The following is a 26275-nucleotide window of genomic DNA, read 5'->3' on the forward strand; positions in this document are numbered from 1 at the left end:
GCTGGCTCAGTTAGATTTTATTGGACACCATGTTCTCTGGCCCAGCAGCACATATCAGTGTGTCACCATGTGGAATTGCTTTTATACCCCAGTATGCTCACATTCCTGCCTATCCTCCATGCCCGAGACCATTTTCCAGCAAATATCCTCTGACCTAACATTTTCCCCGGGAGTGCGTTGACATGCACGCAAATCAGTCAAAGCAAGTCTCCTCTCATTTGCACATCCCCCCCTGCACTTCACCATACTCAGCATCTCTGGCTGATTGCGAAAAGAGGTAGAGGTCAGCCCTGGCGATTCACCCCCCCCCCCCCCAAATAACAAAACTCAGCAAGAACGCTTGAGAGACCTTTAGAGGGATTTCTGCTCAAATCAGCCAGACCTTTTCTTAACCCCTTATAATCACACACCATCAGCCTAATACTGGATCCCTCTTTCTGAGGGTAGACAATCATTTGTTCAGGGAATTTGAATCTTGGCTAGCAGTGTCGACTGACATTTTTCGATGTACAGTATTCGGCCCTTTTAAATCCACCGGCTATTTGCGGGGGGGAAGGCACATTAATAAGACATGCCTGGTGGATGGGATGCTAGGTCTGCAGGGGGCGATGTTGCGGATGTTAAGCTCGGTGTCACTCGGCGCAGGGTGCATCTGTTCCGCCTGCTTGCAAACAAAACACAGGTGAGCCTGCTATTGCTGCTGGATTGCAATTAGAGGTCCACAGCTGTTACACACACACCCCTCCTGACCCCCCTTCTTCACTGTGCTGTTGATCTGTCTTGTCGAGGGTAGCCAGCAGATCTGTGCATATCCAAATTCGCTCCCTCTTTAGAAAGCTGTTTCCACTTGGTCAGGGAGTTGAATGCGAACACGGCCGCTCTCTGGTTGCCAGCGATGAACGGGCGATGCAAATTCAATTAGGCCATTTCTTGTCGTTATAGATATGCAAAGGCCTATTCCATATTCCATTGTTCCTTTTGTTTTGTAGTCATCTGTGTCATTGCGCTGGCCCTTTTTGTTTAGCTGTGAGGTGATAGAATTCAAACAAACCCATCACAGATGAGGTTCTCAGAACTGCTGAATGAATTGTCTCACAAGCTCTCTATGCAAGCTTCACCACTACTGAAAATAGCCTCAGACATTTTCTTTCAGGCATGGTATTGGTCACATTTCAGGTGTCAGAAGTTTGCAGATAAATTATTTATGGTTTAAGCAAACATAATCTGTCAGAGAGAACTGAAACCGTCCGATGGATCATATGTGAAGACGACCTGGGTTAGTATTTCTCAACATCTGGTTTGTGGACGGGTTCCAGTCTGTTTTGATGCTGTTGGCTGGTCCCCGAGACACAAATTTAGTCAGTTCTACAATGTTTTATGTATGTGGCCCCCCATGGAGGAAGCTTGCCGGTCCCTGGTCAAAAAAATGGCTGAGAGCACACCTATCAGGTGTATACATTTTGTCTCACTTGTCTAACATCTGGACCACCTAATACCTCCTTCAGGAACTTCAAGAGCTTAATGGCCTAGGGTGGTCTCAAAAAGCTTGTCATTCCCTACAACGACATTTGTTTAATCAGAAGTGAAATCAAATCACATTTTATCTGTCACATGGGCCGAATAGAACAGGTTACCTAGAACACCTTACCATGAAATGCTTACTTATGAACCCTTAACCATAGTTGAAAAAAGCAAGTAAGAAAAATGTGCTCAATTAACTTAAGGAAAAATAGTAACACAATAAAATAACAAATACGCCTATATACAAGGGGTACCGGTACCGAGTCAATGTGCCAGGGTACGGATTAGTCGAGGAAATTGAGGTAATATGTATACTGAACAAAAATGTAAATGCAACAAATTCAAACATTTTACATTTTTCAATCAGTCAATTGAAATAAGTTCATTGGGCTCTAAGCTATGGATTTGACGTGACTGGGAAGACAGACATGCATCTGTTGGTCACAGATACCTTTTTCAAAAATGTAGGGGCATAGATGAAAAAAAAACTCATCTAATAACAGTATCTCTGTGCTTTGAAATTGTCATCAATAAAATGGAACTGTGTTCATGTCCGTAGCTTATGCCTGCCATACTATAACCCCACCGCCACCATGGGGCACCATGTTCACAATGTTGACATCAGCAAACCGCTTGCCCACACAACGCCATACAAGCTGCCAAATGCTCTAAAACGACATTGGAGGCGGATTATGGAAGAGAAACATTTGATTATCTGGCAACAGCTCTGGTGGACATTCCTGCAGTCAGCATGCCAATTGCGTGCTCCCTCAAAACTTGAGACATCTGTGGCATTGTGTTATGTGATCAAACTGCACATTTTATTTGATTGTCTCCAGCGCAAAGTGCACCTGTGTAATGATCATGCTGTTTAATCAGCTTTTTGATATTCCACACCTGTCAGGTGGATGGACTATCTTGGAAAAGGAGAAATGTTCACTAACAGGGATGTAAACAAAATTGTGCACAGCATTTGAGAGAAATAAGCTTTTTGTGTGTATGGAACGTTTCTGGGATCTTTTATTTCAGCTCATGAAACATGGGACCAACACTTTACATGTTGCGTATATATTTTCTTCAGTATACATGTAGGTAGTGGCAAATTGACTATGCATAGATAATAAACAGAGAGTAGCAGCAGCGTGTGTGTGTGTGTGAGAGAGTGTAGTATGTGTGAGTGTGTGGTTAGAGTCCAGTGAGTGTACATCAAGCATGTGCAAGAGAGTCATTGTAAAATAATATGAATATATACAAATAAAATATTGGGGTCAATGCAAATAGTCAGGGTAGCCATTTGATTAACTGTTATGCAGTCTTGTGGCTTGGGGGTAGAAGCTGTTAAGGATCCTTTTTGTCCCAGCCCTTGCGCTCCGGTACCGCTTGCCGTGAACAGTCTATGACTTTGGGTGGCTGGAGTCTTTGACCATTTTTAATAGCACAGAGGCAAGAGTGAAGAAGAACAATAACATTTCCAAGGAAAGGGAGCTTTTTTTTTCTCACCGCCGGCTGATCAATGATATAGGAATCTGGTGGTCAATGTTCCACTTGCCTCAAAAAGCACTGTGGGACCCACCACAGACCTCTCCATCTTCATCAACCACTCCCACCTTGGACAAACCAAACCAGTGGGACCTGCTTCAGGATCATTACCCCAATAGACAGAGGCTGTCTCCTCACACTCTCTATCCCTCTCCGACCCACTCCCAGCCACAGTAGCTGAGCTCCTACTAGTGCCACATATGATCAGACGGACATGATCACCCACACCTGCCTCCCTCCCATCCCTTCCCCTTCTCTCCACCACATCCACCTCTGCCAGCTCTGGGGTTGACTGATGGACTGTGTTCTCCTGTGCATCTGTTCTCTGATGGGCTGTGGCCAACCTGCACGCTTTTCTCTGTGCTCACCACAGGTACTCCACAGTGGCTCTGTTGTGTGTTAATTGTGAGTGGGCCAGTTCTGGGCTGTGACACATGGCTAATGTTTTATTTTCCCAACAAAGGTCATCATCAGTTATGGCTGACATGCTGCCCCCCCTTCCATAAAGGATGTCTGATATTTTATTAAACATGAGTTTTGTTCGGCTGGCTCGTAAGAGGCAAGATAGCAGATGTAAGATCTCATTATATTTTGGCTTACCTTATGGTGTCAGGTTTGAATCCCCCCCGCTGGGGACTACAAGGGCTCATGGATGTTGTTTCACATCCTACATATAGGTTTGAGTTGGACACTTGTCAACTTCTCAGTAGAAGCAGGGCTGGTAAATTAGGTTTCACCTTCAGACCAAGTGCTTTGAGAGACCATGCTAAGTTCACAAAGTTAGAAATTGATATCTCGATTTATAATTTGACACAAGGTTACAGTCGGAGCTCTGTGCTTGAAGGCAGGAAACCTCAAGCTGTTTCCTGCCTTCAAGATGGCGTCGGATGGGATGGCTGACGTTTTATGGGCTCTTATTAACCAACCGTGCATTTAAAAAAAATGTTTTTGCATTGTTTGTAACTTCTTTTGTACATAATGTTGCTGCTACCGTTTCGCAGAAGGAGATCAGGGTGCCTTGTGAGGATCCAGCGATGAGAGGCTAATCTGCCTTTGCCATTGGTACTATTGGCCAATGTACAATCGCTCGATAATAAAGTGGAAGAACTACAAGAACGTATATACTTCCAACGGGACATTAACATCTGTAATATCTTATGTTTCACAAATCGTGGCTGAACAATGACATGAATAACATACAGCTGGCGGATTATACTCTGTAACGGCAGGATAGAACAGCAACCTCTTGTAAAACAAGGGGTGGTGATCTATGTATATTTGTAAATAAGAGCTGGTGCAAGATATCTAAGGAAGTCATGATATGTCATGATAAGCTGTAGACCACACTATCTACCTAGAGAGTTTTCATCTATGTTCTTCGTAGCTGTCTATTTACCACCACAAACCGATCCTTACAATAAGACCGCACTCAATGAGCTGTAAACGGCCATAAGCAAACAGGAAAACGCTCATCCAGTGGTGGCGCTCCTAGACTTTAATGCAGGGAAACTTAAATCCGTTTTACCTCATTTCTACCAGCATGTTAAATGTGCAACCAAAAAAAAAAAAAAACTCAAGACCATCTTTACTCCACACACAGAGACATGTACAAAGCTCTCCCTCATCCTCTATTTTTTAGCAAATCTGATCATAATTCTTCCTGCTCACAAACAAAAATTAAAGCAGGAAGCACCAGTGACTCGGTCAATAAAAAAGTGGTCAGATGAAGCTGATGCTAAACTACAGGACTGTTTTGCTAGCACAGACTGGAATATGTTCCGGGATTCTTCCGATGACATTGAGGAGTACACCAAATCAGTCACTGTTATAAGAAAATGTCGGAGATACAGTGGGGCAAAAAAAGTATTTAGTCAGCCACCAATTGTGCAAGTTCTCCCACTTAAAAATATGAGAGAGGCCTGTAATTTTCATCATAGGTAAATTTCAACTATGACAGACAGAAAGAGAAAAAAAATCCAGAAAATCACATTGTAGGATTTTTAATGAATTTATTAGCAAATTATTGTGGAAAATAAGTATTTGGTCACCAACAAACAAGCACGATTTCTGGCTCTCACAGACCTGTAACTTCTTCTTTAAGAGGCTCCTATGACCTCCACTCGTTACCTGCATTAATGGCACCTGTTTGAACTTGTTCTCAGTATAAAAGACACCTGTCCACAACCTCAAACAGTCACATTCCAAACTCCACTATGGCCAAGACCAAAGAGCTGTCAAAGGACAGAAACAAAAAAACAAAATTGTAGACCTGCACCAGGCTGAGAAGACTGAATCTGCAATAGGTAAGCAGCTTGGTTTGAAGAAATCAACTGTGGGAGCAATTATTAGGAAATGGAAGACATACAAGACCACTGATAATCTCTCTCCATCTGGGGCTCCACGCAAGATCTCATCCCGCAAGATCTCATTGATCACAAGAACGGTGAGTAAAAATCCCAGAACCACACGGGGGGACCTAGTGAAAGACCTGCAGAGAGCTGGGACCAAAGTAACAAAGCCTACCATCAGTAACACACTACGCCGCCAGGAACTCAAATTCTGCACTGCCAGACGTGTCCCCCTGCTTAAGCCAGTACATGTCCCCCATCTCAAGCCAGTACATGTCCAGGCCCGTCTGAAGTTTGCTAGAGAGCATTTGAATTATCCAGAAGAAGATTGGGAGAATGTCATATGGTCAGATGAAACCAAAATATAACTTTTTGGTAAAAACTCAACTCGTCTTGTTTGGAGGACAAAGTATGCTGAGTTGCATCCAAAGAACACCTTACCTACTGTGAAGCATGGGGGTGAAAACATCATGCTTTTGTGGCTGTTTTTCTGCAAAGGGACCAGGACGACTGATCCGTGTAAAGAAAAGAATGAATGGGGCCATGTATCGTGAGATTTTGAGTGAAAACATCCTTCCATCAGCAAGGGCATTGAAGATGAAAGGTGGCTGGGTCTTTCAGCATGACAATGATCCCAAACACACCGCCCGGGCAACAAAGGAGTGGCTTCGTAAGAAGCATTTCAAGGTCCTGGACTGGCCTAGCCAGTCTCCAGATCTCAACCCCTTAGAAAATCTTTGGAGGGAGTTGAAAGTCCGTGTTGCCCAGCAACAGCCCCAAAACATCACTGCTCTAGAGGAGATCTGCATGGAGGAATGGGCCAAAATACCAGCAACAGTGTGTGAGAAGCTTGTGAAGACTTACAGAAAACGATTGACTTCTGTCATTGCCAACAAAGGGTATATAACAAAGTATTGAGATAAACTTTTGTTATTGACCAAATACTTATTTTCCACCATAATTTGCAAATAAATTCATAAAAAATCCTACAATGTGATTTACTGGATTTTCTTCTTCTTCTCATTTTGTCTGTCATAGTCCACTCCACACTGCCCTTTCACACCTGGACAAAAGGAACACCTATGTCAGAATGCTAGTCATTGACCACAGCTCAACGTTCAACACCATAGAGCCCTCAAAACTCATCACTGAGCTAAGGACCCTGGGACTAAACACCTCCCTCTTCAACTGGATCTTGGGCTTCCTGACGGGCCGCCCCGAGGTGGTAAGGGTAGGTAACAACACATCCGCCACGATGATCCTCAACACGGGGGCCCCTCAGGGGTGCGTGCTCCGTCCCCTCCTGTAATACCTGTTCACTCATGACTGCATGGCCAGGCACGACTACAACACCATCATTAAGTTTACCGATGACAGTGGTAAGCCTGATAACCAACAATGACAATCACCAACAATGACGAGACAGCCTATAGGGAGCAGGTCAGAGACCTGGCCGTGTGGTGCAAGGACAACAACCTCTCCCTCAACGTGATCAAGACTAGATGATTGTGGACTACAGGAAATGGAGGACCGAGCATGCCCCCATTTTCATCGACGGGGCTGTAGTGGACGAGGTTGAGAGCTTCAAGTTCCTTGGTGTCCACATCACCAACAAAATAACATGGTCCAAGCACACCAAGACAGTTGTGAAGAGGGCACAACAAACCTATTCCCCCTCAGGAGACTGAAAAGATGCATGGGTCCTCAGATCCTCAAAAGGTTCTACAGCTGCACCATAGAGAGCATCCTGACGGGTTGCATCACTGCCTATTATGGGATCTGCTCGGCCTCCGACCACAAGGCACTACAGATGGTAGTGTGTACGGCCCAGTACATCACTTGGGCCAAGCTTCCTGCCATCCAGGACCTCTATACCAGGCAGTGTGAGAGGAAGGCCCTAAAAATTGTCAAAGACTCCAGCCACCCTAGTCATAGACCGTTCTCTCTTCTACCGCACGGAAGTCCATGTCCAAGAGGCTTCTAAACAGCTTCTACTCCCAAGCCATAAGACCCCTGAACAGCTAATCAAATGGCTACCCAGACTATTTGCGTTGCCCCCACCTCTTTTACAGCGCTGCTACTCACTGTTGTTATCTATGCATAGTCACTTTAATAACTCTATCTACATGTACATATTACCTCAATTACCTCGACTAACCGGTGCCCCTGCACATTGACTCTGTATATAGCTTCGCTATTGTTATTTTACTGCTGCTCTTTAATGATTTGTTTCTTTCATTTCAAATGTTTTATGTGTGTATTTTTCTTAACTGCATCATTGGTTAAGGGCTTGTAAGTAAGCATTTCACTGTAAGCTCTACACTTGTTCTATTCGGCGCATGTTACTAATTAAATTTGATTTGATTTGGAGATCACCTCAACCAAAAATATTGTTTTTATCTGTCCTTTTTGTGGAACAAGAACATTGTTTTAGGTGACAACAAAGTAGCCCAACAATATATTTAAAAAACGTGCGTATTCTCAGAACGCCATAATCGACATATCCAGAATAATGCATTTTAGTGTTTTGCTTTAGCTTGGTTCAGGAGTTAGGGGGCTGTGGTTGTACTGTACGTGAGCAATGCATCATCAGGCTTATATAGCATTACCAGTCTTTTCAGAAGACAATAATGGCATCAAGATAGATGAGTAAATGATTGCGGGTGAGGTCACCAAGCATCACAAAATTACCAAGCATCACAAAATTAACCAAGGGCATGACTATCCACGTAAACAGCCCAAAGGATGTAGTCACTCCCGTCTCCTCCCGGCATTATGACACCTGTCGTAACCATTGAAAATAACAATCCTGCCACAATTAATCCACTGTAATAGAGAAGTCGTGTGTGAATGTGGCACCAACCAAGGCCATGTTTGTGATACGGTAGCAATATTAAGGTGTTCATGGTGCATAACGCAGGTGTTCCAGTGTGTTCCCATAGCGCCAGGTTTGCTAGTTAGCCCTGCTCTCTGGCTCGCTGTCTCACTTCAGTGTCCTGTGCGGATCTCTCTCATTAAACAGCTGTCAGGCCTCTCTTTGTCTGCGCTCACTGACAGCCACTGTCACACGGCAGGAGCACACACTCAACACACACAACCAGATATTGCATCTCTAATACACAAGCAACCTTCCCCTCAGTCTCCACCTCTCCAGACAGTACTGTATCTGACTGCCGCATAGACCACGCTCTGAGAGACTTATTGGGGTTTTAAGTGTCATGCGATTGCATTGCTGTGAATTATCTGTCAGAGGATGGTACTTGTATACAGGCTATTTCACTGCATAATATCCTATTATTCCCGAAACAGTCATATATATCTATATGGGTCGATGTGATTTATTTGCGTATGAAACCTTTGTCAGTAAGACGGCAGTAAAAGTGCTATCTATATACCTGTTTTACGGAAGTTTGTCTGAAAAAGTCGTCCCCGCAATAATGGAGTGACGTTAAGAGGTTTTTACAGAGCCAACTGGAGGAGGAGGTTACATGGAGGAAAATGACTCATCAAAGCAGGGTGATCATGACTCACTTTACCCCCTGCACGAGGTCCCCCGTCTCCCAGACAGGAACCCTTGACATTACAACATTGTCTCGGTGGCGGTCGCCATCATGGTTTGTACAGAACTTCTATTTCATCTGCATTGTTGTTCCTGACGATGAGCACCTCTCAATGAACTGTTTGAACATTTGATTTGTTCTATGAGTTAAACTTCTTCTTTGAGCTCACTGAAACCAAAGATGATCCTTTTTCTTCCTGATGCATTTATATTTTGTACTCTGATGCAATGTTTTATTCATACTGATCACCGAAGAGCTACTGGACTAGGCCTTATGTCAGTTTAGTAGGCCTCTTTGCGGTGGTCTCATGCTTTGGTAGACAAATAATTCCTTCATTGAGCCAACATATCACTAAAAGTGTTCACCAATGGGCCAATGGATGTCTTCTCTCTTCTCTTCAAACCCCACTGCCTCACAGCAAAGCTACCAGAGCAGAAAGCCTCTCGAACAGAAAGGGGCACGATAACACTCTGTGGTCCGTGCTGCGAGAGCGAGAAGGGATCTTGGAAGGGCAGAGGGGATGGAGGAGTGGGGAGTTGTGGAGTGGTTGCATTTCCCCAGTGTGGCTCGGCTATTATCCATGTTTCACAGCTCCTCAGGAGGAGAGAATCACATTTTTTTCCACCACAGCCGCCGCCTGTCAGGAAAAGATCGTGCTCCATCCATCCATTCTTCCCGGGGACTCCATTACACCCTGATGGGCAGGGATTGAAAACCAATTGGGGATACAGGGGCATAGAGAGAGCGATGTATGGGCATGCGGCACTGCGCAGGCAGGCAATCTGCTGTGATGAAGAGGCTTCTCTTGTGACATCCTTCCGGGTTCCCCTTCAAGCCCACTGCGTTGCCCCCATTCGCTAGCCACCGAATCACCCGCCGTATTGCGTTCCCAGACGCCCCACAGCCTGCTGCCATCAGCCCGGGTGCATCCATCCACACCTCAGTAGATAGCGAATGAAAAGAGAGATGGATTCTATCGCTTGTGGAAGACAGGAGCAAGTGGGGACAGAGATAGTAGGGGGAGTTTGCAATTTAGTTTTATTTTGCAGGTAGGGTACAGGTGTAAGCTATGTTTGCCATAACTTTGGAAGTTGAGAGCGGGGGGGGGGGTTGGACTTACAAAGCATCTCCATAGTCTCTCTGCACATTTGTGTTTATCCTCTTACAGAACTGAAGACTTGTTGTGACTGGATCCACAGCAGGGACACTGAACAAACGGCTGCGATTTATTCAACACATCATACACCAGCTGTGAAAACAGACGCCCAATCATTACTAAACATCCCTGAACGTTTCAGGAAGTTTTTGTGATAGGAAATTTTTAGTCTCCTACAGATTCTTATCTGAGTTTTGTGTTTTTAACTTAACGCTTGGGACTCATTTCTTTGACGTCACTGCCTGTGAAGAGATCTACTTTTCTCCACACTCAATAAACCCTGAGTGTACACAACATTAAGAACAACGCTGCTGGGTTTTTTTTTAACGCTCATCAGTTTCCGGTGTATTTCAACTGAATGGTCCACCACCCAAATGACATCCAGCCAATTTGACAAAGCTGTGGGAAGAATTAGCGTCAACATGGGCCAGCATACCCGTGGAACGCTTTCATCACCTTGTAAAGACGAATTGAGGCTGTTCTGAGGGCAAAAGGGGGGGATGCAACTCAATATCAGGAAACTGTTCTTAATGTTTTGTACACTCAGTGTATTAACTGTTCTTTATTTAATTGAGCCCAGGAGCTATAGTTAGTTAGTTAGTTAGTTAGTTAGTTAGTTAGTTAGTTAGTTAGTTAGTTAGTTAGTTAGTTAGTTAGTTAGTTAGTTAGTTAGTTAGTTAGTTAGTTAGTTAGGCATCTGTGAGGGAGTGAATTATTCTAATTTGTTTTATTAGTCAGATATAAGATGGTTCTATTTAGCCTGATGAGAATATAATGAACACTTTTTTTTTGTACTTTGCATGCCTCCTTGCCAAAGTATTGGAACTGCTCAACAAACATCTCCTCTAGCAATGCTTTGGTTTTGTCAGAATCATGCTGTATGTTTACACCATATTCACATACAGCAAGAGCTAACGGTGCCTGAAAAACTCTTGATCTCTTTGTAGACATGCCTTTGGTACTTTAATTATTCATCCAGAACCTTCTCTCTCTCTCTCTCTCTCTCTCTCTCTCTCTCTCTCTCTCTCTCTCTCTCTCTCTCTCTCTCTCTCTCTCTCTCTCTCTCTGTCTCTCTCTCTGTGTGTGTGTAGGTGCCCTATGTGAAAGTGGCCCCTGAGGACATTTTGAAGGTTCAGTTCCCCCGCTTCACCACCCTAGACCTGCGCCCCACCAACACAGACATCAGCCTGGCCGTGGCTGGCCTGCTCACCTTTTTCAACAGCACTACAGCCTGCCTCATCTGTGCCCAGGCCGACTGTGAGTGGGTCACGCACCACTAGCTCTTTGTCGTTATTTGTACCATATACCCACATTCCATTTACATGTGCACCCACATTTTTGCATGTGCACACACGTGAGCTTGCACACACGGGTGCATATTCATGCATGTGCATATGCACTAGGGCTGGCCCCGACTAAAGAAATCTTGACTCTCCGAAAGTCATTTGTTCTTTCAACCAATCGATTGGTCGACACTTTTAAAGGTGTATTGTTCCATGTTGTGCATTTGAAAAGTGATCAGACCCCTTTACTTTTTCCACATTTTGTTACGTTACAGCCTTATTCTTTAATTGATTAAACCATTTTCCCCCTCATCAATCTACACACAATACCCCATAATGACAAAGCAAAAACAGTTGTTTTGAATTTTTGGAAAATTTCTTCCAAAAAAACGAATCAAATATCACATTTACATAAGTATTCAGACCCTTTAATCAGTACTTTGTTGAAGCCCCTTATATGGTGATTACAGACTTGAGTCTTCTTGGGTATGACGCTACAAGCTTGGCACACCTGTATTTGGGAATTTCTCCCATTCTTCTCTGCAGATCCTCTCAAGCTCTGTCAGGTTGGATGGGGAGTGTTGCTGCACAGCTATTTTCAGGTCTCTCCAGAGACGTTCGATCGGGTTCAAGTCCGAGCTCTGGCTCTGTTATGCGGGTGAGTGAGGACCCAAAAGCGGTTTAACAGAAACAGAGTCTTTTAATGTCCAAACACAGGGAAGACATATACCCTCTTCAGATGTATCGATTGACAAAATAGACAACCCGCAGAGAGGGCGACAAATAAATCATAAAGTCCTCTGATCTTTACAGGAGAGTCCCCTTCTAGCAGCAGAGGAGAATAGCAGGGTTAGTGGCGACAGACTGCTGGTCTCTCCGGGTAGGCGCGGGTTGTAGAGGACAGAGGTACCTGATCACACGTAGCATCTGATGAAGAGGCAGATTACGACAGGACGGGACAAGGGTAAAGCAAACGAGAATCTGACAAAGACAGAAGCAGAAACAGAGAGAGAAATAGAGACCTAATCAGAGGGAAAAAAGGGAACAGGTGGGAGAGAGTAAACGAGGTCGTTAGAGGAGATGAGGAACAGCTGGGGGAAGGAAAGGAAGAGAAGGTAACCTAATACGACCAGCAGGGGGAAACGAAGTGAAGAGAAAGAACAGGAACAAGACATAACATGACAATACATGACAGGCTCGACCACTCAAGGACATTCAGAGACTTGTCCCGAAATCCACTCCTGCATTGTCTTGGCTGTGTGCTTAGGGTCGTCGACCTGTTAGAAGGTGAACCTTCGCCCCAGTCTGTAGCTCAAAAATATTGTGGAGTATAAATATAAACAGTACCAGCACCCAAAATGAGTTCCGGAATCTGTTTCAGTCCAAGTCAAGCGCTGATAAGAAGTAATCGGGTGGGTAGGCATATTTTATGACGTTTCCACTGGATCAGAGAATGACATTTTCCCTTTCACTCTGAGTGGTTATCAAAAGGGAGAAAGTTGGAAAGATTTCTCATATGTTGTAAAAACAGACTGTTGGAGGTGGGGGAAAAAACGTACTTTGAGAAGCTGCGCTGCTCATTAGGGATGGTGCATTAAGCCAATCAGAATTACTATCAGATCCCCAAATGGTCACATTTATACGCTCACATTTGCACGCAGGCCAGGTAGCTTATAGGCCTGTATACGTCTATGCGTAATCAGGTGCACGTCCCCAACATTGACAGGAGCACTACAAATAAAAGACAATGACTAAATTGAATTGACCAAACTCCTAAATGTAATGATGTAAACTAAAACGTGTTTCTCACAAGTGTAGCATAGGTTGTGCGCTCTGCATACAATGTGTCCACTCCAACAATGAGAACGGTAATACTGGAATAATAATATATTGAATGTATTAAACAGAACTGATCATAACCAAACAAAGATTAGATATTGTAGGAATTAACGGCAAATATACTACTGGTGATATATGTAATCGGGAATTGAAATAGGCTACACTAACAATCAAATGCAAACAATTCACATGATGAGGTAATGAAACATGCATGTGCACAATTGGTGGGAGAGAGGGCTGCTTTGCGCTGCATGTTCATTCCGATGTCTGCATTGGCCATTGAGCATTGTGTTTATACAGGAGGTACCACCCCCACCTACCGTCAATCAGAATCACCCTTCAGTGGATACACCCACACTCAAGCCTATGTATAACCCAAATGCATTTATTCTTGCATAATTCTTCCCCCCACAATGAGTCATCATCTGGCAAAACACAGGCAAATTACTTTGCTTTTCATATAGGCCATTAATGCATCTTTCTCTTTTATTCCAGTGTGACAATAAGTATGGAAGATTAAATCCCAGTCTGTTTCCTCCCTTCTCCGTACAGGAATCAGTAATTACAAGTGCCCGTACAAAGTCACATTGATGTCATCTGCTACAGGCCAACTTTCACCTTAATCAGCTTAAGGCTTTGAAGTGTGGCGGACTGGATTTCTGCTCTCGATTAGAACCGAGGTGCTCTCAGCTGGCACGAGCCCCCCAGCCCACTCTCTCCCCACCATCATCAACCCCACCCCTCATTCAACTCTCCCAACCAACTTCAGAAAAGAATGGTTGACGTTTGTGCTCATCCAAGCCAGTTAGACTGAGGTGTTACCCGAGAAACAGATAACAAGGAAGAAAAGAGGGAAGAAGGAAAATTAAACGCCCACCAAAGGCTAAAGACATTAGTGACTCAGAACTGCATGGACTTTGATTCTTGACAATGACTGCCCGTGTCAAAACTAGATAATTAGTTGCTATTTTCCACTGGGTGTTTAAGCGTGCTCCTTTCAATCTGCCGTTCATTTGAGAGCTCATCAAACGATGTTGGTAATTATCCCAAAGACACATGACAGTTCCGTGCCTCGCAAGAGTGAAATGCTGTGAATTATCGACATACCCATGAAGGGCGGCGATCTCACCATCTACAGTTGTGTGAGACAGAAACCTCAAACTTTATTATGGCGGTTTCCTTTTTGTATGTCTCTGTCTGAGCTCCTGTCTGTGTCCGTGTGGGCTAAGGGGGAATCGATAAGGCATGGGGAGCATGGCCCTTCCCTTCCTCGTCAATGACAAGGATGCTAGTCACTTTAGCTGATTGAATCTAACCTTACTACTGGAATTACACGTGGGGAGCGGAGGCAGAGTGATTGCTCTGCCATGTGACCCTTCTGCAGCGCCACTGTAAAATACCCGTGATGGCTTGGGCTCTGCAATGTGCTGTTGTAGCAATAGCCACGGTACCGTTTGCTGGCTGGCAGAGGCCCCAAGACGGTCGACGCCGGGCTCATTAATCACTGCGGCCGGTGACAGCCTAATAGAGCGTGGCCGAGCCATGAATATTTCCCAGCCTGACCCTGGCTTCCTGGCTGAGAGCAAGAGAGAGAGAGAGAGAGAGAGAGAGAGAGAGAGAGAGAGACAGAGAGAGAGGCCCACCCAAAGGCACAGGTAGCGCAAAGAAGGAAACCCATTGATCTAGCTAACCTGCCTACCGCTATCGATGGCCATGTGGTTGTGTGTGGATTCACCGCACTCATGGAGTAGTACAGTTGGACATAGAGAGCCTAGCCGCAGGGGTGGAGGAGGACTGTGTGGGAAAGTTGAGCACTTTGTTAACAGGGAGATTTGTGCATGGGAGGTCAGCTGGCGGGTAGCAGGAGGGTGGGAGGGGACCGATCACCCACACTCTACTTCTTGGGGGGGGGAGGGCATCCTGGTCAACAATACAGCTTATGTTATGAATCCGCTATCACCTAACGTAGCATTTTATCGTCTGAATTGAATGAGCTGGAAGAAAAGCAAATAGTAGTACCTTTTGAATGTTAAAAACACCTGAATTGACTTCTCTGATGACATGCACCTCGGCAACCAACTCATGATGTTTTTTTTTATTGAGAGAAGATAGACTCATCAACAGGTTTTAAAGGCACACAACTGTCAAGGTAGACGTTTGTGTCTCCTTGGAGCGGAACAATTATAGGATATGTTTGCTCAACGATACGACTCGCTGCTCTGAAAATGTCATGAGTAACCTGTAATTAAAGTTGATCAAGAATGTCTCTGTCTCCAGAGAGAGCTGGATCAATACACTCTTTGGGAAGACAGACCGGTTAACTGGGGTGATGAAATTATTTAGCTGGTAGCGGCAATGACTTTTTGTTGTTTGTTGTCCGGGGATCAAGCTGAGCAATCCTCCCGACGTGATGACATTCAAAGAAAGTTTCAATACGGATTATGATATATTTACAGCTCCAGTAACAGAAGACGTCAGCCCACTGTAAATGTCCCCATCAGAATAAATAGTTGCTGCGCTGTCAGTTCTGTTGCACTTCCTCCCTACTGAAAGAGAGCAGTGAGTGAGGAAACTGTGGAGAAAAGATGGCTCCACCAAATGCTCTTAAACAGAGGGATGAGAGTGAGCTTCCTCCCATTGGCTCTCCCTGGTTTTTCTTCTATGTTTCCCCTTCCTTTTCCCTGCCCAGAGACATTAATTTGATGCAATACGCAGTGTAATGGGATTTTGATGTGTGGTTCTGGAGGGAGGGGGGTTCTTCTCTTTATCTTTTTTCTCGCTTTGGTGTCTAATGAGAACAAAGCAGAGAAGAGCCCTGGTCGTCTGTCTGCTCGTCTACCAGGATGAAAGATGGAAAAAAGTTCCCTTTCAATGGGGAATGATGAGAAAGGATCACTCAGACCCACAACATCACAAACTCCCCATCCTTGTCCATTAACAAGATCTACTGACACGCTGAACTGTTTATATAAGAGAGTGTGATAGACTATCGACTTTTTGACCTGTGCGGTTATATTCAGGTTAGGATAAGTTAATGTACTGACACGCTACGAATGCCTAGACATTAGCGCATGTCCTATCCCAAGCACTCTAGTTAACGAATGCTGCTGGCCTGGAGGGAAAACTACATTGAAGCAATTTAACTCTCTTCCATCCGCCCGTCAATCGATTGTATCACCCGATTTATCATAGTCATTTAGGTTCGGCCTGTTTAAAAAGTAGATCCATCTTTCCCTGTGAAATGCCATGAAATTCTGCAGACTGCACACATTTGGTTGTACAGTACAGGGTTCCCAGACCGCAGGAGTCCAGCAGCCCAGTTCAACAGACTAGGGTGCAACCAGTTGGGAGCTGTGACACTGGCATGAACCTGTCATTGGTCCTGGCTGAGCAGTGTATTTGCATAGAGGCACTGAGTGCAGGAAGGTAGATGAGAGCCGGGGCTTTGTGAGAGCCCAGTGAAATGTGACGGACTGCAAAAGGGGGAAGTCACTGGCTGCCCAGACTGAGTGGCAGGCCCTGCCTTTATCTGTCTGCCTGAGAGGCAGCGTCAGGCAGAGCTACAGTATGTGTGGCCCGTGTTAATGAGGCACACCACATGGCAATATCATACACCGACCGCTGCAGGCAGCAGCAGCACAGCCTCCACAAAGAAAACAGACTTCAGACGTCTTCTAACCTTCCAGGGTCTCCCTTTTTTCCACGGCTAACCGAGAATCAGTGCCTCCCCGTTTTAGAATAATGATGTTCTAGCATGGGTTCAACAGCCTGAAACGTGGAAGCGACATGGCTGCCAGAATAGGTGCCACATAGGTCAGGGCCACAAAAGAGTTTGTGAAATGAAAATGTACACGCCCGTTGCTTTGAATCGTGCACAGCCTGAACACTAAACGGGTCTCTCCTGAGATTGCCTCTCCACTGGCTGAATGAAAGGGAACGATAGGAGGGGCAACTCCTGCTGTGGACATTGAGCAGCGAAGTGTGCAGTCTAGTGTAATGTACGAAATGTGAAATTGGCATGTGATGCCATGCAAACAGGCAATGGAGATTGAGCAGGTTTTTAAGCCTCATCACAGTTATGCTGAGTAACTCAACAGGTAACAGAGCTGATAGTCTCAGAGCAGACAGGCGTCATTGCTGATGATTTGCGTTTCTAGACAAACCGTTGAAGTCATTAGGATTCAATGAGTTGGGACACATAGTGCTTTAAGAGCAGCTGCTGCTGCATGTAACCAAAAGAAGAAAACATTGATTTTGTGTAAATGTTTTTTTTTTTATATAATCAATGCTGGTCTCAGTTGTAATGTAATATATTGTATGTCTTGACTCCCATGAATGCATAGTTTCAGTCAAGTGCCACTGGAAACATACAGTTGAAGTCGGACGTTTACATGCACATAGGTTGGAGTCATTAAAACTCGTTTTTCAACCACTCCACAAATGTCTTGTTAGCAAACTATCGTTTTGACAAGGTAGTTAGGACATCTACTTTGTGCATAACACAAGTCATTTTTCCAACAATTGTTTCCAGACAGATTATTTCACGTATAATTCACTGCATCACAATTCCAGTCGGTCAGAAGTTTACGTACACTAAGTTGACTGTGCCTTTAAACAGCTTGGAAAATTCCTGAAAATTATGTCATGCCTTTAGAAGCTTCTGATAGGCTAATTGACATAATTTGAGTCAATTGGAGGTGTACCTGTGGATGTATTTCAAGCCCTACCTTCAAACACAGTGCCTCTTTGCTTGACATGATGGGAAAATCTAAAGAAATCAGCCAAGACCTCAGAAAAATAATTGTAGACCTCCACAAGTCTGGTTCATCCTTGGGAGCAATTTCCAAACACCTGAAGGTACCGCGTTCATCTGTACAAACAATAGTACGCAAGAATAAACACCATGGGACCACGTGGCCGTCATACCGCTCAGGAAAGAGATGCGTTCTGTCTCCTAGAGATAAACTATACTTTGGTGTGAAAAGTGCAAATCAATCCCAGAACAACAGCAAAGGACCTTGTGAAGATTCTGGAGGAAACAGGTACAAAAGTATCTATATCCACAGTAAAACGAGTCCTATCTCAACATAATCTGAAAGGCCACTCAGCAAGGAAGAAGCCACTGCTCCAAAACCGCCATAAAAAAGCCAGACTACGGTTTGCAACTGCACATGGGGACAAAGATCATACTTTTGGGGGAAATGTCCTCTGGTCTGATGAAACAAAATAAACCTGTTTGGCCATAATGACCATTGTTATGTTTGGAGGAGACCAAAGCCGAAGGACACCATCCCATCCATGAAGCACGGGGGTGGCAGCATCATGTTGTGGAGGTGCTTTGCTGCAGGAGGGACTGGTGCACTTCAGAAAATAGATGTCATCATGAGGATGGAAAATTATGTGGATATATTGAAGCAACATCTCAAGACATCAGTCAAGAAATTAAAGCTTGGTCACAAATGGGTCTTCCAAATGGACAATGAAACCAAGCATATATCCAAAGTTGTGGCAAAATGTCTTAAGGACAACAAAGACAAGGTATTGGAGTGGCCATCACAAAGCCCTGACCTCATCCTATAGAACATTTGTGGGCAGAACTGAAAAAGCGTGTGCGAGCAAGGAGGCCTACTAACCTGACGCAGTTACACCAGCTCTGTCAGGAGGAATGTGCCAAAATTCAACAACTTATGGAAGGCTACCTGAAACATTTGACCCAAGTTAAACAATTGAAAGGCTTTGCTACCAAATACTAATTGAGTGTATGTAAACATCTGACCTACTGGGAATGTGCTGAAAGAAATAAAACCTATTATTCTGACAGTTCACATTCTTAAAATAAAATGGTGATCCTAACTAAGACAGGGAATTTTTACTAGGATTAAATGTCAGGAATTGTGAAAAACTGAGTTTAAATGTATTTGGCTAAGGTGTATGTGAACTTACGACTTCAACTGTATAACATAAGTAAAAGCGGAAAAACCACCAGCGAAGGGATTATTTCAAAAATAAATATTTCACTTATAATGGACCAATATCCAATCTCTTTAATGCGGTCCTGGGAACTAAATGCTGGAGGTGGTGTTTAAGAATAGCACCTAGCAATTCATTTCTTTACAATTAGACGTTATTACAGGTCATCATATAAATGATTTTAGGTGTTAAGGATTTTAATGACCGTGTTATTGACAACAAGACATAAAAATGTACTTTTTGTTTATCGAGCGAAAAAAGCACATTGTCATGTCTCGTCAGAGACCGATTGAAAATATCCATTGTTATTTTTATTTTTATGAATATGGTGTTTCTCACACGAAATAATGTCTTTGTATTTTTAACTCATTCAATTGAGTGCTAGTTCTCAGAAATGTGACTTTAATACCCAGAAATTCATTACCTTTAGGAGATTAACTGTCTACCTGCTCATAATAATATCACTGTCTTCGTCCCTGTCCCCGCAGGCTTATTAAATCTGGAGAGGCTGTTACGCCAGTTCCTCATCTCCAAGGAGACACTATCGGTTCGCATGCTGGATGACAGCCAGGATCCCACACCCCTTCTCAAGGAGATCCGCGATGATAAGACTGCCACAATCATTGTGGATGCTAACGCAACAATGTCCCACATAATTTTGGAAAGGGTGAGTCTGTCTGTCACAGTGACCTCTTTCCCGATGTTCTTAGACATCTCAGTAGTAGCGGATGATGCAAATGTTTTTCTCTCACGATCTATATGTCAATGCCAAGCTAAAGTTCAGCATCAAGGTTGATATTGAAAATAATTGAACAAGCTACAAGCTGAATCACTTGCTAGTGAATGAGTGTTGGACTGAATGAATGTTAACTTGAAACATCCAATACCGAGAGACCGATCTGTTCTCCTGTACACAGACTTACTACCATGAATAAACCATGGCTTATATGTGACGCCATATTTGGAGACTTGAGTGGTGTGCAAATGCAACTAGAGGAGGTTGTTGAGTGTCCTTGGGCTTAGCACTTAAACCGCTAGAGTACAGTAGAGATGAGAAATGAAAACCAATGCTAGAAATGAGAAATGAAAACCAATGCAATTAGCTTTCTAAGAAAAAGGTCTAGTCAGACAGTGCATTTTACTTCAAGTGACAGACGTGAGATGTAAATCATGTTCTGTTCTGAGCTCGTTCATTAACGACGGAGATGTACATTCATCTGATTCATTTTTTGTAAGCCTAGAACGATTACGGAAAGGGTCAGCCGTGCATTCTTAATATGCAACCCTGGAGCAATCAAATTTAAATGCCTTGCTCAAGGGCACGTCGATAGATTTTTCATAATGTCAGCTCAGGGATGAGAAGTTGCAACCTTTCAGTTACTGGCCCAATGCTGTAAGCATTAGACTACCTGTTTGCCCTGTAAAATTGCCAGCTGAGATTGGCAGCTCAATGTCAATGATTGAACCCGGGGCCTCATACATGCAAAGCATGCGCTCTACCACTAAGCTACATCCTCTCAGCTGTGAAGAGCTCGTCTGACATACGTAATATAATAACATCTAATTGGACGTTCATATCAGATATGACTATTTGTCACAGTAAACTGTCAATATGACCTTTCAATGATGTGTGTTTCAACTTATAGAACCATACCTGAAGTGAACAGATAAGTTAGCAATTAAAGCAACAAAATAGAACACTCTGTAGCTTGGCAGAGTTCTTCCCGACACCGACATGAACTTTGCCTGATAGGACAAGACTCCTGCTATCCCTTCTAAAGAGCTATGATTAGATCTAAAGGTGACAGAAACACAGGTGAAGGGCAGCTTGCAGCATATGGCTGTGTCGTAATTATAACATAGAGATTGGATGCATGTCTGCGGTGAAGGAGACAATGACTAAAGCAAAATGGAGAGAGAGAGAGAGAGAGAGACGGACAAAAGAGACAGCGAGACAGAGAGAGATAGCATTGGCTAAGGGTGCATGATAGGGTTGAATATTTTCCCTGTGTTTTACAAATGTTCCATCCAGAGAAAAAAACGACTTTTCTCCCGGATATCAAATCAAATCAAATCAAATTTACACCAGCCCTATAAGGAGTAAAGGGCCAACATTCACCCAAATTATTGTGGGAAGCTTGTGGAAAGCTACCCGAAATATTTGACCCAAGTTAAACAATTTAAAGGCGATGCTACCTAATTCTAATTGAGTGTATGTAAACTTCTGACCAACTGGGAATGTGATGAAAGAAATAATTCTCTCTACTATTATTCTGACATTTCACATTCTAAAAATAAAGTGGTGATCCTAACTGACCTAAGACAGGGAATTTTTACTAGGATTTCTTGTCAGGAATTGTGAAAAACTGTTTCAATGTATTTGGCTAAGGTGTATGTAAACTTCTGACTTCAACTGTATATGCTGTTTTGAGTAAATAAATGACACAATCTCCAGTAGGCTAATCATTTTGAACTGTATTACTGTACCGTATTGTATTATACTTTATTATATGAACTGGTATTACGCACCTCGTTCAAAACATGATAAAGCTGAGGGAACATGCAATTCTGGTGCAGGATATGTTGGTGCAGCATACGCAAGCCTACGTCTACAAGCATAGGCTGGCATATTAGATTTAAAATTTCAAATACAATAGGGCCTATTATATTATATTGTTACGTTACAGCCTTATTCTACAATGGATTAAATATTTTTTGTCCCAATCTAAACACAATACCCCATAATGACATTGCAAATACAGGTTTTAGAAAATATTGCTAATTTATTACAAATAAAAAACAGAAATACCTTATTTACATAAGTCTTCAGACCCTTTGCTATGAGACTCGAACTTGAGTTCAGGTACATCCTGTTCCCATTGATCATACTTGAGATCTTTCCACAACTTGTCGTGGAAATTTCCTCTATTTACCAAATCATGGGAGCAAACCACACACACACAAGTCAGAGTTAGTTATAAAACTCCATCTTTAATTATATGAGCTCTATCACAATCCTGTGACTCTCAGATAAATTCAGTGTCTCTCAGTGAATTCTCTGAGAGCCCCCTTCCAATGCAACTGAGTTCCTTTAATAGCAAAGACACACATAGTCAGACAGCATAGACATAATTCATCGTTCAGCTTTGTCTCCTTTCCCAAACCCCAGAACCATAAACCAAATCCTCCATATCAACAGGCATATATAAAATTGTCATTTAGATACAACCAACTCAAAATACAACCTCTTGGGCAAACTCACGGAGAGGAGAGTGAGGCTATAGGTTAAGATAAAAGCAACATTAGAGGGAGCATAGAATGATTCCAGACACTGCAACCCTCTTTTCATACGTAGAATGTATGCACACATGACTGTAAGTCGCTTTGGATAAAAGCGTCTGTTAAATGGCATATATTATTATTATTTCCCCAGAATGGGAAAGGTAGGGAGTAAAAGATATGTTTACACATGATGCACTTTGACCTCTCCCCTCTCAGCGGCCCATGCAACTTAGTTTTGACATAGAACAGATAACTGTAATCTTGCCACAGTATTATACAAAAATACCATTCTGATGAGAAGTAACTTACACACATTTGATGAATATTAAACATCTTACAAATGTTACCAACAAATTCTGATCCTTCCACGACAAACTTCATTGGAATACACCTGTGGTGATTTCAATTGATTGGACATGATTTGGAAAGGCACACAACTGTCTATATATGGAAAGATTTCAGACCCCTTGACTTTTTCCACATTTTGTTACATTACAGCCTTATTCTAAAATGGATTAAATCATTTTTTCCCCTCATCAATCTACACACAATACCCCATAATGACAAAGCAAAAACTGGAGAGAGATGCTTGATGAAAACCTGCTCCAGAGCGCTCAGGACCTCAGACAGGAAGCACACAGCCAAGACAACGCAGGTAGTGGCTTTGGGACAAGTCTCTGAATTTCCTTGATTGGCCCAGCCAGTCCTCGGACTTAAACCTGATTGAACATCTGAGAAAAGACTTGAAAATAGCTGCGCAGCGACACTCCCCATCCAACCTGACAACGCTTGAGAGGATCTGTGGAGAAGAATGGGAGAAACTCCCCAAATACAGGTGTGCCAAGCTTGTAGCGTCATACCCAAGAAGACTCATTTACATTTTACATTTACATTTAAGTCATTTAGCAGACGCTCTTATCCAGAGCGACTTACAAATTGGTGCATTCACCTTATGACATCCAGTGGAACAGTCACTTTACAATAGTGCATCTAAATCTTAAAGGGGGGATACTTATCCTATCCTAGGTATTCCTTAAAGAGGTGGGGTTTCAGGTGTCTCCGGAAGGTGGTGATTGACTCCGCTGTCCTGGCGTCGTGAGGGAGTTTGTTCCACCATTGGGGGGCCAGAGCAGCGAACAGTTTTGACTGGGCTGAGCGGGAGCTGTACTTCCTCAGTGGTAGGGAGGCGAGCAGGCCAGAGGTGCATGAACGCAGTGCCCTTGTTTGGGTGTAGGGCCTGATCAGAGCCTGGAGGTACTGAGGTGCCGTTCCCCTCACAGCTCCGTAGGCAAGCACCATGGTCTTGTAGCGGATGCGAGCTTCAACTGGAAGCCAGTGGAGAGAACGGAGGAGCGGGGTGACGTGAGAGAACTTGGGAAGGTTGAACACCAGACGGGCTGCGGTGTTCTGGATGAGTTGAAGGGGTTTAATGGCACAGGCAGGGAGCCCAGCCAACAGCGAGTTGCAGTAATCCAGACGGGAGATGACAAGTGCCTGGATTAGGACCTGCGCCGCTTCCTGTGTGAGGCAGGGTCGTACTCTGCGGATGTTGTAGAGCATGAACCTACAGGAACGGGCCACCGCCTTGATGTTGGTTGAGAACGACAGGGTGTTGTCCAGGATCACACCAAGGTTCTTAGCGCTCTGGGAGGAGGACACAATGGAGTTGTCAACCATGGCGAGATCATGGAACGGGCAGTCCTTCCCCGGGAGGAAGAGCAGCTCCGTCTTGCCGAGGTTCAGCTTGAGGTGGTGATCCGTCATCCACACTGATATGTCTGCCAGACATGCAGAGATGCGATTCGCCACCTGGTCATCAGAAGGGGGAAAGGAGAAGATTAGTTGTGTGTCGTCTGCATAGCAATGATAGGAGAGACCATGTGAGGTTATGACAGAGCCAAGTGACTTGGTGTATAGCGAGAATAGGAGAGGGCCTAGAACAGAGCCCTGGGGGACACCAGTGGTGAGAGCGCGTGGTGAGGAGACAGATTCTTGCCACGCCACCTGGTAGGAGCGACCTGTCAGGTAGGACGCAATCCAAGCGTGGGCCGCGCCGGAGATGCCCAACTCGGAGAGGGTGGAGAGGAGGATCTGATGGTTCACAGTATCGAAGGCAGCCGATAGATCTAGAAGGATGAGAGCAGAGGAGAGAGAGTTAGCTTTAGCAGTGCGGAGCGCCTCCGTGATACAGAGGAGAGCAGTCTCAGTTGAATGACTAGTCTTGAAACCTGACTGATTTGGATCAAGAAGGTCATTCAGAGAGAGATAGCGGGAGAGCTGGCCAAGGACGGCACGTTCAAGAGTTTTGGAGAGAAAAGAAAGAAGGGATACTGGTCTGTAATTGTTGACATCGGAGGGATCGAGTGTAGGTTTTTTCAGAAGGGGTGCAACTCTCGCTCTCTTGAAGACGGAAGGGACGTAGCCAGCGGTCAGTGATGAGTTGATGAGCGAAGTGAGGTAAGGGAGAAGGTCTCCGGAAATGGTCTGGAGAAGAGGGGAGGGGATAGGGTCAAGCGGGCAGGTTGTTGGGCGGCCGGCCGTCACGACGCGAGATTTCATCTGGAGAGAGAGGGGAGAAAGAGGTCAGAGCACAGGGTAGGGCAGTGTGAGCAGAACCAGCGGTGTCGTTTGTCTTAGCAAACGAGGATCGGATGTCGTCGACCTTCTTTTCAAAATGGTTGACGAAGTCGTCTGCAGAGAGGGAGGAGGGGGGGAGGAGGATTCAGGAGGGAGGAGAAGGTGGCAAAGAGCTTCCTAGGGTTAGAGGCAGATGCTTGGAATTTAGCGTGGTAGAAAGTGGCTTTAGCAGCAGAGACAGAGGAGGAAAATGTAGAGAGGAGGGAGTGAAAGGATGCCAGGTCCGCAGGGAGGCGAGTTTTCCTCCATTTCCGCTCGGCTGCCCGGAGCCCTGTTCTGTGAGCTCGCAATGAGTCATCGAGCCACGGAGCGGGAGGGGAGGACCGAGCCGGCCTGGAGGATAGGGGACATAGAGAGTCAAAGGATGCAGAGAGGGAGGAGAGGAGGGTTGAGGAGGCAGAATCAGGAGATAGGTTGGAGAAGGTTTGAGCGGAGGGAAGAGATGATAGGATGGAAGAGGAGAGAGTAGCGGGGGAGAGAGAGCGAAGGTTGGGACGGCGCGATACCATCCGAGTAGGGGCAGTGTGGGAGGTGTTGGATGAGAGCGAGAGGGAAAAGGATACAAGGTAGTGGTCGGAGACTTGGAGGGGAGTTGCAATGAGGTTAGTGGAAGAACAGCATCTAGTAAAGATGAGGTCGAGCGTATTGCCTGCCTTGTGAGTAGGGGGAAGGTGAGAGGGTGAGGTCAAAAGAGGAGAGGAGTGGAAAGAAGGAGGCAGAGAGGAATGAGTCAAAGGTAGACGTGGGGAGGTTAAAGTCGCCCAGAACTGTGAGAGGTGAGCCGTCCTCAGGAAAGGAGCTTATCAAGGCATCAAGCTCATTGATGAACTCTCCGAGGGAACCTGGAGGGCGATAAATGATAAGGATGTTAAGCTTGAAAGGGCTGGTAACTGTGACAGCATGGAATTCAAAGGAGGCGATAGACAGATGGGTAAGGGGAGAAAGAGAGAATGACCACTTGGGAGAGATGAGGATCCCGGTGCCACCACCCCGCTGACCAGAAGCTCTCGGGGTGTGCGAGAACACGTGGGCGGACGAAGAGAGAGCAGTAGGAGTAGCAGTGTTGTCTGTGGTGATCCATGTTTCCGTCAGTGCCAAGAAGTCGAGGGACTGGAGGGAGGCATAGGCTGAGATGAACTC

At 44.6% G+C, this 26275-nt stretch overlaps 1 protein-coding gene across 1 annotated transcript in view; it reads left to right on the top strand.

Annotated features, from left to right (window-relative positions):
* LOC124006128 (glutamate receptor ionotropic, kainate 4-like) overlaps positions 1-26275 on the top strand; it is a 427028-nt gene that overhangs the window by 288602 nt on the left and 112151 nt on the right. The window contains exons 6-7 of the mRNA XM_046315921.1: positions 11216-11381; positions 19705-19883. Of these exons, the coding sequence (XP_046171877.1) occupies positions 11216-11381; positions 19705-19883 (345 nt within the window). The remainder of the gene's footprint in view (positions 1-11215; positions 11382-19704; positions 19884-26275) is intronic.

This window comes from Oncorhynchus gorbuscha, linkage group LG19, assembly GCF_021184085.1.
Source record: "Oncorhynchus gorbuscha isolate QuinsamMale2020 ecotype Even-year linkage group LG19, OgorEven_v1.0, whole genome shotgun sequence".
Classification (NCBI taxonomy): Eukaryota; Metazoa; Chordata; class Actinopteri; order Salmoniformes; family Salmonidae; genus Oncorhynchus; species Oncorhynchus gorbuscha.